Source organism: Dama dama, chromosome 33 (assembly GCF_033118175.1).
Source record: "Dama dama isolate Ldn47 chromosome 33, ASM3311817v1, whole genome shotgun sequence".
Classification (NCBI taxonomy): Eukaryota; Metazoa; Chordata; class Mammalia; order Artiodactyla; family Cervidae; genus Dama; species Dama dama.
Window position 1 is genome coordinate 70,084,782 of NC_083713.1, and position 14,166 is coordinate 70,098,947.

Genomic DNA, 14,166 nt, shown 5'->3' on the forward strand with positions numbered 1-14,166 from the left:
ACAAAGGGACGCAGCCATACATATCCATGTATCCATATGTAATTCCTTTTAATGCAGAGTATCAGAAATAGAAATCTATTGACAAAATATCAGACTTACAATAAATATTGCAGGAATTTCCTTAAGCTTAGTCTCTGTTCTGCCTCAAATCTCTCTGCCTGTAGGACATGAGGGAGACAAGGCCAGGAGGCTGTAACTAGAATTAATCTCGTCAAGATTTATTTGCTGATTAAGTTATCACTAAAGCATCTTCATGTCCAAATCCAGTTCCACAAAGTTCCAGGTCTGTAGGGTGGATGTGGCTAACCTAGCAGTTTTATTTTATAAATTTTGTCCTGCATAAAGCATGCTATTTTTCTCCCCTTTATCATGGCCTTCATGTTTCTTCAGGCATGTCTGAGGGGAATCTGGATTCTGCTCACAACTGTTTTCCTCTGTGAGCATCTCTTCCATGTGTGGGTACCATCCTAGAAGCCTTCTCTTTGGCCCCTGACCTGCTCTCTCCACACTGAAGATGGATGGTACAGAGGAGTGTCTTTTAAACTACAGGTCAAGTTGCCATGAAATCAGTTACAGTGATCATCTCAGTCAGCTATGTTCTCAACATCTGCACACAATCATTGCAGAATCTGACAGATGTATAGCAACAAGCCTCCTTCTCTGCTGAGGTGTCTGTGAGTCGCTGGGATTTCACGGGTTCAGCCTGGTCTCTTGGGCTCAGCTTCCAGCTGCAGGTTGGTCCCCATCTGCTCCTCAAGTGTCTGAACCTCCTCCGGCCAGCAGGGTAAGTTCTTCTCCAGAGAGGCTACAGGAGGGCGAGTCCAACACACAGCACGTTCTCAAACCTTTGCTCCTGTCAAGGCTGCTAACAACCCAGGACCAGGCCCGACCCGACGTCCAGGGGTGAGGAAGCGCATTCCACCTGCCAGGGTGCCATGACTGGGATGTCTGCTCTGGGGACTGAGAATGGAATCCGATACAGTGGTTAGCATTTTTCAAAAGTTAAGTAGAACAGGAAAAACATTATAGACTGTAGTATGGAAAAGGTATGCATTATCTCTGAAAACTTTTGTCCCAGGTGTGCTTCATCTAGATGATCAGTCATTGCTTAGCTGGGCTTCCTGCTGCAACCCCTGCCTCTCCTGCAGCCTGTAGGCAGCATACCACCAGAGGCATCTTCGCTGAGATCTTGTCAAAACCCTCCCATGGTTCCCCACACAGGTCCCCTTCCCACTCCTCAGACTCACCTGCTGTGCGTGCTCCTACCTACCCCTTGATACCTGCTCCTGTCTGTGCCTGGAACTCGCGTCACACAGGTTATCTACCCATGTGACTCATTCCTTCACTTGTAGTGAGGTTTTGCTTATTAATATTTATTTAATGCTAAGAACATAGATATCCTAAAGAAGGGGCAGACAATAAACAGTAATTTTTTCTAAATAGGACTTTTATAATGAAAACACTCATGAGTCAAACCTCTAAAACAGAAAAGCCCACAAATCTAGAAAAATGCAAAATACTTTTTCTCTCTTACCTGAATTAACCTGAAGCGAAAGTGAAAGTGTTAGTTGCTCGGTCGTGTCTGACCCTTTGAGACCCCATTGACTGCACAGCTCACCAGGCTCCTCTGTCCATGGAATGCTGCAGTCAAGAATACTGGAGTGGGTAGCCATTCCCTTCTCCAAGGGATCTTCTTGACCCAAGGATCGAACCTGGGTCTCCCGCACTGCAGGCTGATTCTTTACCAACTGAGCCACCAGGGAAGCCCTGAATTAACCTGACAACACCTAAATATCAACTTTGAGAGCAATTTTAAAATCATGCAAAAAATAGTACTTGTAGCATTTAAACCATAAAAAAGTACCTGGCTTATATGTGACAAAAATAAAATGAAAGCAAGTAAAAGTATACAGTTTATACAATTCAGAGACAACCAGTGTGTCTAAAAAGCGAAAGAAAGGCAATCAGGGACGGGAGACACTTTGTGAAGCAGAACGCTTACAGCGATGTCCACTGCTGGCCTAGATGAAAACAGGAGACTCTGAACACTGAGAATCCCTGATGACGGATGGATAAAAGTGTAGTATCTCTAACAGGCAGCAAATCACCTGGCCCTCTGGTAAAACCTTCAGAACATAAACCGAACCGAGGCAGTCTTCAGTTAAGAATGTAAAGTTGTATTCTCGGACTACTCATGATAAAATTGCGGCCGTCACGACCACAGTGGACAGTGCTGATCTGTGTCTTTGCTGAGTCAGCACATTGAAGCCACATGTGACCCAGTGTGTGTGTCACCTGTTTGTATTTCCCCACAGGAGTATAGCCCTAGGAAAACAAGTTCCTTTGCCTGCTGGGATCCATTCCCAGGGTCTGACCCAGAGCAGAACCTCAAATGTTTGTTGGTTGAATGAGTGAGTGAACAGGGGTTTTTCTCAGAGAACAAGAAATATGGAGGTGTCATGCCTTCAGGGAGCCAGGCTCTTTTCAGCCTTTCACTCCGCTGAGCTCAGGGTGCTGGGAGGTCCTTTCTGATGCTCTCGAGATGGTGAAGCCTGCTGCAAACCCCTTGCCCTTCCCCAACGAACTGCCAGAACAGAAGCTCTTCTCTGCGATCTCGAGGTGATTATCAGTGGGAAGGTCTCCTCTGTACTGGCCGTGACTGGGTTAGACACCCATCTGTAAACCAGTTCTTGGCAAACAGAATTCATGACTGTTTTTGAAAAGCTGTCATGATTCCTCTCCTGGGGCTGCACACATCGCCACCTACAGCTGAACAAAATCAGTACTGTAAAAACCATCTGTAAAACAAAGGGACGGGAAAGGATCGCCCATGGCAGGTTTCCATGCCAGACAGGTGGGGCCCCCCTTGGACCATGGCTCAGAGGTGCCATCTGCAGTTATTAAAGCCCCAAAGCCAGGGGAACAGGGGTTGGGCTGTGATCCTAGAGACGGAGGTGCCTGTGCCGCAGCCACGGTCTGTCCCAGGATGCCGCCCCTTCACCGTCCAGCCCCCCAGCCCCGTCCCCCACACGGCCGCTCCGCCCACACAGTGGGAGCAGGCCTCCCCAGAGTTGTTCTTCCGGAGGAGGAGGCCCCTCTCCACTTCCCTGTTTTCCCCAAGACCCGAGAAAATGAGATCAACTACTCTGGGCTCAAGGACTTTAAATTCCTAAGGAAAGCGGATTTACTGACCAAAAATCTGACATCGTGTTTCTTTTTAAAAATTTAAAAACTTTATTTTTTGAATAGATAATACATGTACATGGTACAAAATTCAAAAGGTACAAAACGTAAACCGTGAAAAGTAACCCCCATCCCTCATCCCAGAGGCAGCCAAAGCCGTCAGGTTCCTGTGGATCCACCCCCCGAGATTCTCTACCTGTGCGCGCACACACAAGTATATATACAGCCACATTTTCCCCACCCTCTTCCTTTTATTTTCAGAAATAAACACTAGTAAGCCAAGTCTTTATCTCCACTTAACCATGCATCTTAGGGATCATTCCATGGGAGTACATAGAGAATAGCTTAATATACCATTGTGTGAATTTGCCACAATTATTTAACCATTGCCCTATGTTGGTGGTAGTTTCCATCTTCTTGCTATTACAAATAATGCTGAAATGCAATTCCTTGTATATAGGAAAAATCCTTAGACGTAGCATTGCTGACCCGGAAGGTTTGTGCATTTGCACTTTTGATAGACACTGTCTGACTGTCCTCCATGGGGTTGTACCGTGCATACTTCCGCCAACACTGTATCCCAGGGTGCTTCCCACTGCTTGGTTTCCTGTGGCTCAGTCATTTCAGCTGGCCAGGCTACCTTTATGCATGGTTTACTCTGAGCCAAGACATACTCCTGACCTCATCTCTGACAATAATGTGTTCCCTTTGCTCTCCACTCCCCCCATCTGCAAGGGGGGGGGGGGGACCATCTGCAAAAAGTAATGCCGTTGAAATGTCTGAAACCTCAGACACCCTTCTCATCTCAGCCATCAAGGTTACAGTGTAACAAACACTCTGAGACCCTCTAAAGTGGCTGAATAATATCACCCCCTCATTCTCAAGCTAAGCACAAATCAGATGAAAGGTTCAATCTAAACTCTGCTAATAGGAGGATGCATAGCTGCAGTTTGGAGAAGCTATTTTATCCAGCCAGAGTTTCCTGATCATCCACTCTAGTCAGATGCCAGGGAGACGGCAGAGAACAATACAGGTGACGTCCCTGCTTTTGCCGCTTACACCCGAGCGGAGGGCAGCTCACAGATGTCACACCCGAGCGGAGGGCAGCTCACAGATGTCGCACAGGACTTAGGGAGGGTGCCGTCCAACAGTGACGTGTGCCGATAAGATGGAGAGCAGGGGAGAGGGCGGTGTGTGGTCAGGGCTGCAGGCTGACACCGAGGCATCTGTGCAAGCACCAGGTGTCTGGGAAAGCCCTTGCCCTCAATCTTGGAGGGAGAGCGGTCCAGGCAGAGGCCAAGCAGTGTGAGCTTGGCACGTCTGAGGAACTGACGGGAGGGTGACGTGGAGAGCCCACTGTATTCCCCATGTCACCAAAGAGGCCGCAGACCAGCTGCTAAATCCCCCCAACGTTTCCACACATTTACTGTGAGAGCAGGGAGACCATGACATTGTTTTTTACACGGCATTTTTAGCCTGTCGCCGTGTGCTATGAGACAGAACCGTCACGGCTGGGCACTCTGAGCACACATCACACGAGGCCCCTCTCTTGGTCAGCACCAGCCGCTTGGACGGATGGGGGGCCCTCACCCTACGGGGACTCCTCACTGTCCGGCTGAGCCGCGAGTCGTGCTTAAGGCCACCAGCGGCCACAAAGGACTCAGAGCATTTCCTTCCTCAGTTTCGTTCAAGTCAATTAACTGCCTCTCGGGCTCAGCCACGGTAACTTGTTGCTAAAAGGCCACGTCCCTGATCGCCTGCAGAGGGGGCACCATGAGGCTGTGCTGAGGTGCCAGGGATCAGGTGGCACAGGTGTGCGGGCCACGGGCCCAAAGTGCCCTCGGGCAGGACTGCTCTGGTCACGGTGACAGCCCGAGGACCCCCGTCTCCTGCATCTGGTTTCAGGAGGCCCAGGAGCTGCAGGGATTGTCAGGGGGTGAATCCTCAGCCCGGGAAAGGTCTCCTGTCTCCCAGCCCCTCGGCCTTCTGGTTTTGCTGGCAGGACACCCAGCTCTCCACAGAACATGGGCAGTGAACCTGGTTAAAACCACACCCGGCAGACTCCAATGAGCGCTTAGGCCTGACGCACTTGGGCTGTGCCCACTCGGGCCCCTGACGAGTGACCTCGGCACCTCCCTGGGTGCAATTAGCCGAGCGGTGACCCAGGAGCCTGAACCCAGGCCACGGACAGTAACACACACAACCCGAGCGTCTTCCCAGATGCCTGGAGGTCAGTCTGTCCTGCTCACAGCAGCTCTGACTCCCGAAGGTGCACATGGGATGGGGGCCCAGCCCAGTCCCTGGCCGTCAGCAAGCTCACTGCCCTGGCTGAACAGGGAGGACGGACTGCTCCTGGGGAAACCTCCTTCCCCTGGTAGCACATGCTCTACAACCATGATCCATTTGTCATCTCCAGAAAAGCCTGTGGGCTCAGCAGAGTAGCCAGCCGTCATCTGGGCACACAGGACGGGTCCTGGGAGGGCCCCTGACCTCTGAGGCCTGACTATAAAGCACATTTAATGTCCTCTTTACTCACAAAGGCACCATCCGTGCTGTGGGTTATCCGTAGCAAACATAATTCTCAAGACTGGCTTCTGCAGTTTAATTCAAGATGTGTTCAAGGAACAGAAACTGATTTATCATCTTTTTCAGGCCTTATCCCTTAGTCCTAAGGGACTTAAAAATGGAAACAACATCTCCTGATACCTCCCTATACCAAAACCGAATGAAACTGTGGAAACACAGCCCAAAGTCAACACCCCCACGTCTGGAAGACGCATCAGTTCCTCTGGATTAGCTACGCCCAACTTTCTTCAGTCATCCAGAGAGGACGGCCACCATGACCTCCAGGAGAACCCGTTTCTCCTCCCACCACCTGGGGCCACACATGAATAGCCTGCTCACAAGTTGTTACTTAGGCCTGTGAGCTTCTCAGCAAGACCACCAGGGTGTTTTCCTGAACCTGAGATAGTTCACAGTTCTCCCGTCCGCTCCTTCCCTTGCCCCTGGAGCTCTACCTGCACTCTGGCAACCACTGGCTTCAGCCTCACCGAGTCCTTTCAGAATCCACAGGTGACCAGCACCCACCCGGGTGGAGAAGCACATGACCAGCAACAGGGCCATGAGCACACGGGGGCGCTGGCAGCAGCCTCCTCGCCGGGCGGGCCTCGCGGGGCCAGCACAGAAGCCAAGGGCCGTGGATCCAGCATGGGATCCTTTCAGTCTGTACACACCAGCCCTGCTCACCGCACACATCAGGGAACTAAAAACGGTGTCCCTGCAGCTGCACACAGCATGCTCACTGCACGTCTACGCTTTTAGGCTTCACAGCCCGAAGGCCTGCCGACTGGTACCGGCAAGGCTGGTGTGGGATGATGTGCAAGCCTCGCTCGAGCTGGGTTCACGGACCCTGAACGATTCCTAAGGGCCGGGGCAGGAGGAGCTCGGTTTGGATGGCCTCCTTCCTTCCGGGGGAGAACGCAAAGCACTCTGTCTTTCCTTCAAGGCTCTGCAAAGGGTGAGTCTCTGCCCACCTTTCCGGACGGGTCTCTAGAGCCCCCTGCAGAGACCGGCCACCCACCCCTCTCCCAGCAAGCATGCCTTGCATTCTCCCTACACTCTTGAGTTTTAATCACATCCGTACTTTATCCAAAGTGGCTTTCCTGCTAATCTCTATTCAACTCTGAGTCCTCCTTTGGATCCAGCCCAACCCAGCCGGCTCCGTGAAAACCCCTGGATCTCCACACACCTGGCTGCTCTTCCTGCTTGGATACCCTCGGCACCTGCTCATGGCTGGTCCCTCCAGGATTTACATGCTGGCCTGGAGCGGGGTGACGGTGGGCGAGCCCGCCTCTGGGTCCAGCCCTGACCTGGGCACAGCAGGGAGCATGTGATGTGCTCCCAGTGAGGGGGACGCACAAGACCACCCAGAGACTGGCTGAGACTCACGGAGAGCAGGCGCAGTGCAGTGTCATTCCTATGTGTCAAGCTGAGGTCCTTTTTTTTTTTTTTAAATTTTTGGTGAGATGAACTTGGGTGAGTGTGATGAAGCCAAGGGCAGACGCGGAGTTTTCATTTTAGTTGCTACACCATTAAGGTTGCGGACTGGCCCCCGAGGGACCAGGAACAAAAGGCATCACAGCAAGTGAGAGGCCTAAGTGACCAATATTCACATGGGCTGGTTGTTCAGCTGAAAGCCTTGTTTACTAAGAAAAAAAAAAAATCCCAGCGGTCAAGCTCTGGGGCCACTTGCCGCAAGCCTGGGTGCAGCGTCTGTGGCACCCTGCTCGGAGCTTCTTCCTCAGCAGCTGCTCAATTAACATTACTGAACAAATGAATTCCTCTTTATTCAGAGTCCATTCAAATACAGGTACCTTCATATGTGCAACGTTACTGGAGAAATAAAAGTAGAATCGACACAGAGAACAAGCACTGCCCACATTTCTTCACTGGAGGATGGGTGTTATCCAAGCCACAATGTCTGCACCGTCTGACCCCATGGACAACAACCACCATGGAGATGAAATGTGAGCAAACAGGAGGAAGGAAATATCCTGTGTTGAGATCATCACACCTACATCTCTGCTGCAGTGTCCGGAACCATTTCACCATCTTGGAGCTGATACATGGCATTTAGATGAAGACATCAATGACGTGCGATGCTGTCTGGGAATGTTCAAGAGGCCTTGGCTTTCACCTTGGATAGCAACATCTCGTTCTTGCGGCCTTCCTGCAGGGGAAACAGAAAGAGAGAGCAGAAACGTGGGGACCACGTTAGTGCCCACCTCTGCATACTTCCCTGTCCCCGAGGAGGCCTGTGGATCAGTGGACAGGCCTCCTTTTCCATTGCCACCAGCCTAGGGGAGGTTCCTGGCCACATGCTGACCTTCAAAGCCCCAACAGTCTCAAAGACTGACTGTTAAGACTGAGGACAGGAGAGGATTAGGTACTGTCATCCCCAAAGACTTCAATCCCCAAGGGGCAGAAGCAGAAAGCAGACACTTCTCTGCTGATCTTGGATGCCTCCAGTGAGGAGGGGGAAGTCCTGGACACCACGGCCCAAGGAGTCCTAAGAGACAGCAGGCAGAGCATGTAGAAGAACTCTTACCCCACAAGAGCAAAGGTTATGGATACCCTCAGCTTAAGAGAGAAACTCACAGCAGACAAAGGGAGAGAAACGTATTGAGGGACACCTCTCCCATAAAGTGAGCTGAAGGAAACCCATCACTGAGGATGCTGCAGCATGTGGACGAGGTCACTGGCCTCATCCAGGGTACAAGGCCATCGCTGTGTTGTTTTGAATCCCCTTCTTCCGAAGCATCTCACTGTGCTTCCTCCTCCCCCTGCTGGCAGTGACCTTAACAGCTCAGGATACTTCCGTTTGTTAGCTCATCATGTCCCCTTCCTCCCTGGACTGCAAGGAGCCCTGTTTACAGTGAGAGGTGAGCGCGGAAGGGGAAGGACCTCGAGGGGTCGAACCTGAGCCTCCAGTCACCATTCTGCCACTTCGTGTGGAAGAAAAACTGGGTCACTCTTGGCCCTTTCTGCATCCAAGACCCCCAAAGTCCCCAAAGATGTTCCCATCTCCCTGGGCCTGGCCAGAGGCTCCCACTTTTCCGGAGGCTCTTTGCTCTCAGCTGCAGTGACCCTGGTTCACTTGCAGGGTTTCTGTTTACCTTCCACTCAGAGCTGGGGAGGCCTGAGTGGGCGTGAAGCTGAGTTGTTCTGCCAGAAGCAAGATACTCTGACATTTTTTAAGCACGTGTTTTTGGAGGGGGAGATGACTTCTGGGGGGTGGGAAGAGAAAGAAGGTGAAGATGGGTAATATTTGTTGTGTTAGAGAAGTTGAGAAGAAAGTTTTCTTATTAAAAATGAGTTATTGAGATCTGCTTGGGGGAAAAGCCTCCAGTACCAAAACACACACACACACAAAAACACAAATAACATAAGTGGGGAGTAGTAAAGACGAATAAAACAGGCAGAGAGGCATACTATTACACTGGTAGACTGCTTTCTCTAGTTCTGTGTGTTTTTGAAATTTTCCATAAGAAAAAGATAAAACAATATAACAAGGAATAAATAAGTTTTAACTGCTATCCACGTCACTTTATGAAGGAGGAAAAAACAAAAAATAACCCCCACACAAAAAACCTTGGAAGCATAAAAACTGCTGCTATGGCAAAATCCCCAGCAGGGGTCATTCTTCTCATCACACCACACTGAGACGAGACTTCACGTTTCCAGTAAAGACATTTCAGGCCGTCACGCCTGGTGTGAGAGCACTACTTAATTCACGCACTCTCCTGGAAGCCTTTCAGGAGAGGACAGAATGATATTGTCTGTCAGTTCAAAGCAAAGACAGAGAGTCCTTTAGGTCTTTCTCCTAGCGTCTGCTTCTCTTCTGCTGAAGAAACTATGGGGCCTGTTATGTGCCAGATGCTGCAAGCTCCACTCACTCGAGATTATGTGCCCAAACTCAGCATCATAAGAACGTATGGCTGGCCTTCGTCAGAGCCAGGCAAGAATCTAGCTCTTAGTTTGGGAAACTTGTGAGAAACTGTGCTTTGAGAAACACAATTAGCTGGTGTAATACTGCCCTTAAGGTGTTTTCAGAGTATATGTTTTTTTCCTGGCAGACTTGTTATTAACAAACCCTCCCAGGGCAAGCAAGTCAATGGAATTTTAGAGATAACTCAATGTCTACTCAAAAGGGCCTTGACTCCAGAGGAGGTTGGAGTCAGGATGAGGGCATGACCTAGTGCCTGCAAGGAGCCCACGGGGTCACAGGAGCTCAATTAATGTGGAGTCAACTGTACCCCATAAAGTGATGACTGGGGTGGTCAAAGGGAAGCTGGGGAGGCTCAGTGGTAAGGAATTCGCCAGCCGATGCAGGATATGCTGGAGACTCGGGTTTGATCCCTGGTCGGGAAAACCCCCTGGAGAAGGAAATGGCAACCCACTCCAGTATTCTTGCCTGGAGAATCCCATGGACAAGAGCCTGGCAGGCAACAGTCATGGGGTCGCAGAGAGTCAGACACGACTGAGCACACACACATGCCGAGTGGTGGTCAAAGCCCATGTTCTGGATGACACTGCTCTGCATGAAGAATCATTACTGCCCAGCACGGTGCTGGGACCAGGATGCAGTAAGAATTCAGGGCTGGGGAGAAGAAAACCAGGCAGGTCGGGGGAAAAACAAGCAGAGGAGGCAGAACAGAGGGTTCTGGGAGAAGATTCCATCCTGGGCTGAAAAATCAGATTTTTCAAACTGCTTTTCTCCCACAAATGAGATCTTATACGAAACTGCAATATGTAAACTGGCAGAATGACTCTAGTTGGAAGGGTGCGGTGGGAGCTAGGGAGCAGCAGGGAAGCCTCCACACCTGCAGTGGCCCCAACGCACCTCAGAGGAGCTTAAAACAATCTCTAAGGTTTTAGAATGCTAACTCATGGTTTTAAACTTTTACCAAGTAAGATGATTTAAAAAAAAAAAAAGTACACACTGTCACCATCATTTTATGAGAGAGAGGCAACTGTAGTATCAAAAAATAGGACCTAATTTTTTTTTTTTTTAAAGGTGAGTCATTTAAGTGAAATACATGTAGCCGTCTGCAGCAAATATTACATTCCCCTTCCCCTTTTTCCATCTTGCTTTGGATTGAAGGACACTGAGGCCAGCACCTGGTCTGCTCTGGGGTCTTCATGGGTTCTGAGGGACCCACCTTTGGTCTCTGACTGACAGTAACTGTGCCAAGGAGGCGGGAACATGGAAATCTTGACCTTAACGTATCTGAGGGAACTGCTTCCTTCAGCGATGACCCCCAGCCTTCACTCCGAGAGCCTGCAGTGTAGTAACGAGCTTTTCCATCTCACTTTTATTTGCTCTGACTTTGACTTATCCTCCCAACTCATCTGCTCTTGGTTTCTGCTGTCAAATGGCAGTGCTGGTGTCCAAGCAACGTTTACTATAATTCTCCTCTGGGCCTTCTGTCTTTGTGTGTTATTTGGGAAAAGACCTCAGGTGGGGAGTGGGGGGGTCCCTGTTTACTTCCTGTAGCTCTCTTGTTGGCCCTTTGGCTCCAACCCCTGCCAACCAGAGGCTCCCAGACGCGGAGCAGCTCGCCCGGTCACTTTGCCCAAGACCAAGTTCTCACTGGGCAGAGGCCTTCCCTGACCACACCCGCTACATCAGTCCCCTCAAGGCAAAGGCTGGAATTACTTCTGATTTGTTATTACTCATTTATTGCAAAGGATGAGACATTCTGAAATGCCTACAGTTGTGGCTCTCAAAAGTTACGTTACAATAATGGGAAGAAGCAGTAGAGAAGGAAAACAGGGAAGGGAGGAAGGAAGAGAGAAGAGCCACAGAAAACATGTAAGAACAGAAACGTTGGTAGGCAAAGACTTTTTTTATTCCACTGACCACATGCCAGGATACAACTACCTTTAGCTTCCCTGCATCTTCAGCAATCTCTAAATTCACTAAAACCACACAGATTTATATTAGAAAGGGGGAAAGAAGTCCTGAAAATAAAGCTGATGAGATCTTGGCAAGTGACAGAATGAAGTCTGCTTTCTGGAAAATCTTTAAGAAAAGGGCACTCTCCTTTCTGGAATGATGGACAGTAATCCTGCCCAAATGCAAGAGAAAAGACAGGGGTCAACAACATTCGGCAGAGGGTGGGTGTGACGGGTGCCAGACACCCGCGTACACAGTAGGCCAGCGGCAGGATCTGAACCCAAGCCTGTCACACTCACAGTTCACGCCCCTCACACATGGCTTCTCAAGGTCCCTTGCAGCTTAAGATTTGGAGGAAGGGACATGCTAGACCTGAATCTAACAAACACTGTTTCCAGGTGGCCCTGCGATGCCATTTTACTTGTGAGTTTAATGTGGTTACAGAGTGTCAGGAAAATGAAGCGATGTTCCTTAGAACTGAAGTTCAGTTAGAGCTTCAAGATGGGCCACAAAACAACACAACTGTGAACTACTTAGATGCACACTTTACTGTCAGGTCCAACGCCCACTTGCTATTTCCATTTCAGACCAGTGGAAAACCAGTGGAAAACCAAAGAAATGTTCTGGTTTGCAGAGGTTCATCTGGGGGGGATCTGAACAAGAATTCTGCCCAGCCTCAGCGGGCCCATGCCCCTCTTACCTCCTTGAACTCTTTCACAGTCTTAAAGTACAGCCTCTGCTTTTCTAACAATTCCAAGTACTGGTCGTTCAGTTGGTCTCTTCTCATCTTGTTCTCTTGCTTCTTCTTCTCCATCTGTTGGAACATTTTGGCAAACAGTGATGAAAAGCCATGTTCTGACCAAGCATTCTGACCTTCTGGACAATGTCCAGAAGGAAACTATTAGTAACTCTCATGGATTTCCTTCCAGTAGTTTCCTTCTATGCATCATTTCTGAGGTTGTTTTATTTATCTGCATGATACGGCATAGGAATTATAATCTGTTCAGCAATTCTCCTATCACTGGGTGTTAACTGCTTCATTTAACTCTTTCTTTGTGTGTGTGTGTTTGTGTAAGCACAATTTCACAAGAAACAGGAAGGCAGTTTCCTCTTACTCAGGAACCTTTCCACAAACCACAAACACCTACTCTATTGTACACCCTGCCCCTGCTGGTTCTGGGGGAACCTGTGTCCTGGGGCACAGACACTCCCCTGCCACTGCTATCTAAGCAGAACCCATCATGGTACCCAGATACAGGGGGCTGTGCTTTTGTTTCTTTTAAACAAACACAACAAAAGACATCCATCCAAACGAGTGCTGTTCTGCAGAGCAGACAGACTTAATCCATTCCAGTGCCAATCAACATTCAAAGTCTGCCCGCAACCCTCAAGGAGAACTACTTTTGGACTCAGTGAATTCACTCGTTCAACAAAGAGTTCTTTGGTGCTCACCACGGGTCAGGTGCTAAGCCAGTCACCAGCAACACAGACGTGAGAGGAGACAGCCCTCCCCATTCAGGGACCTGGGCACCCTCCTGGGGCCCAGCCACCTCATGGGGGGACAGACACAGCAGCAGCCTCCTCTGCTGGCCGGCATCAAGGTGCCTTCACCACGAAGCTTGGGGCAGGATGGAGGGAACGAAGGAGGCAGGCCCATTTCCTTCCTGCGGAACGCTTCAGATAGTAACCGAAAGGGAAACCAAAGTGGGGGAAGAAACCAGTAACTTCCTCTTGTTCTTTACTATGAGCACGACTGTCTCCCGAGGATGAGCACAGTGAGTGGACAGTCCCTGCACTGAGGCTGGGTTGTCACAGGCCTGTGATTGGCCAGGTTCTCTGCCCCCACCTCCCTCTAACCCCAAATCACCGAGCAGCGACTACACTCCCTCCTGCAAGAGAGCCTGCCTGCCCGGGGTAAGCGGCCCCACACATGGACAGTGGCCGTCTCACTCTGCCCTCATTTCTGTGGCTGAATAGTCTTGTCACCAGTGACACATTTTTTTTTATCTTTTGACATGATTTTGTTGACATCCTTAATAAGCAGATGAATATTCTGCTAGAGGGAAAGGGACATGGCAAGCTTTTGTCTGCAGTCCCTCTCTGGTGAGATGGGATTACAGGCAGCTTGAAGGAGTGGATTTTTCGGACAGGTCCTAAGGCAATCCTTTCATGTGTTTACATTCTGGCCACGCTCTCTGGACTACTCCATCCCAGGATTGTGAAAGGAGATGCCCTGTGTCCCCAGACAGTTTCACTGCCATGCCCGAGGACCAGGTGTGTGACACATTTCTAGAGCAGGACCAAAAGCAAGAGACATTGGAAGTATAGTTAGGATTTGTCTGCTGTGGTAGTGGGAGCCTCTGGCTGCATGTCTGGCTTCCCGACCATCAGCAAGTCTTCTTTCCTCCTGACAAAGTGTGCACGTGAGGAGCCAGAGTGGAGAAATGCTCACGCTGCCCCTAGCCTGGACGATCCTCTGCAAAGCTATCTCTGGAGCCCCCACATCCCTTTCAGTTCCTCTTTTC

The 14,166-nt window shown here is 49.9% G+C and overlaps 1 protein-coding gene across 1 annotated transcript in view; it reads right to left on the reverse strand.

The window, feature by feature from the left end:
* Nucleotides 1–7,498: 7,498 nt before the first annotated feature.
* Nucleotides 7,499–14,166, reverse strand: part of CCDC93 (coiled-coil domain containing 93) — a 106,653-nt gene continuing 99,985 nt past the window's right edge. The window contains exons 23-24 of the mRNA XM_061135466.1: nucleotides 12,342–12,455; nucleotides 7,499–7,912 (exon numbers count right to left, since the gene is read on the reverse strand). Of these exons, the coding sequence (XP_060991449.1) occupies nucleotides 7,859–7,912; nucleotides 12,342–12,455 (168 nt within the window). The 3' untranslated portion in view covers nucleotides 7,499–7,858. The remainder of the gene's footprint in view (nucleotides 7,913–12,341; nucleotides 12,456–14,166) is intronic.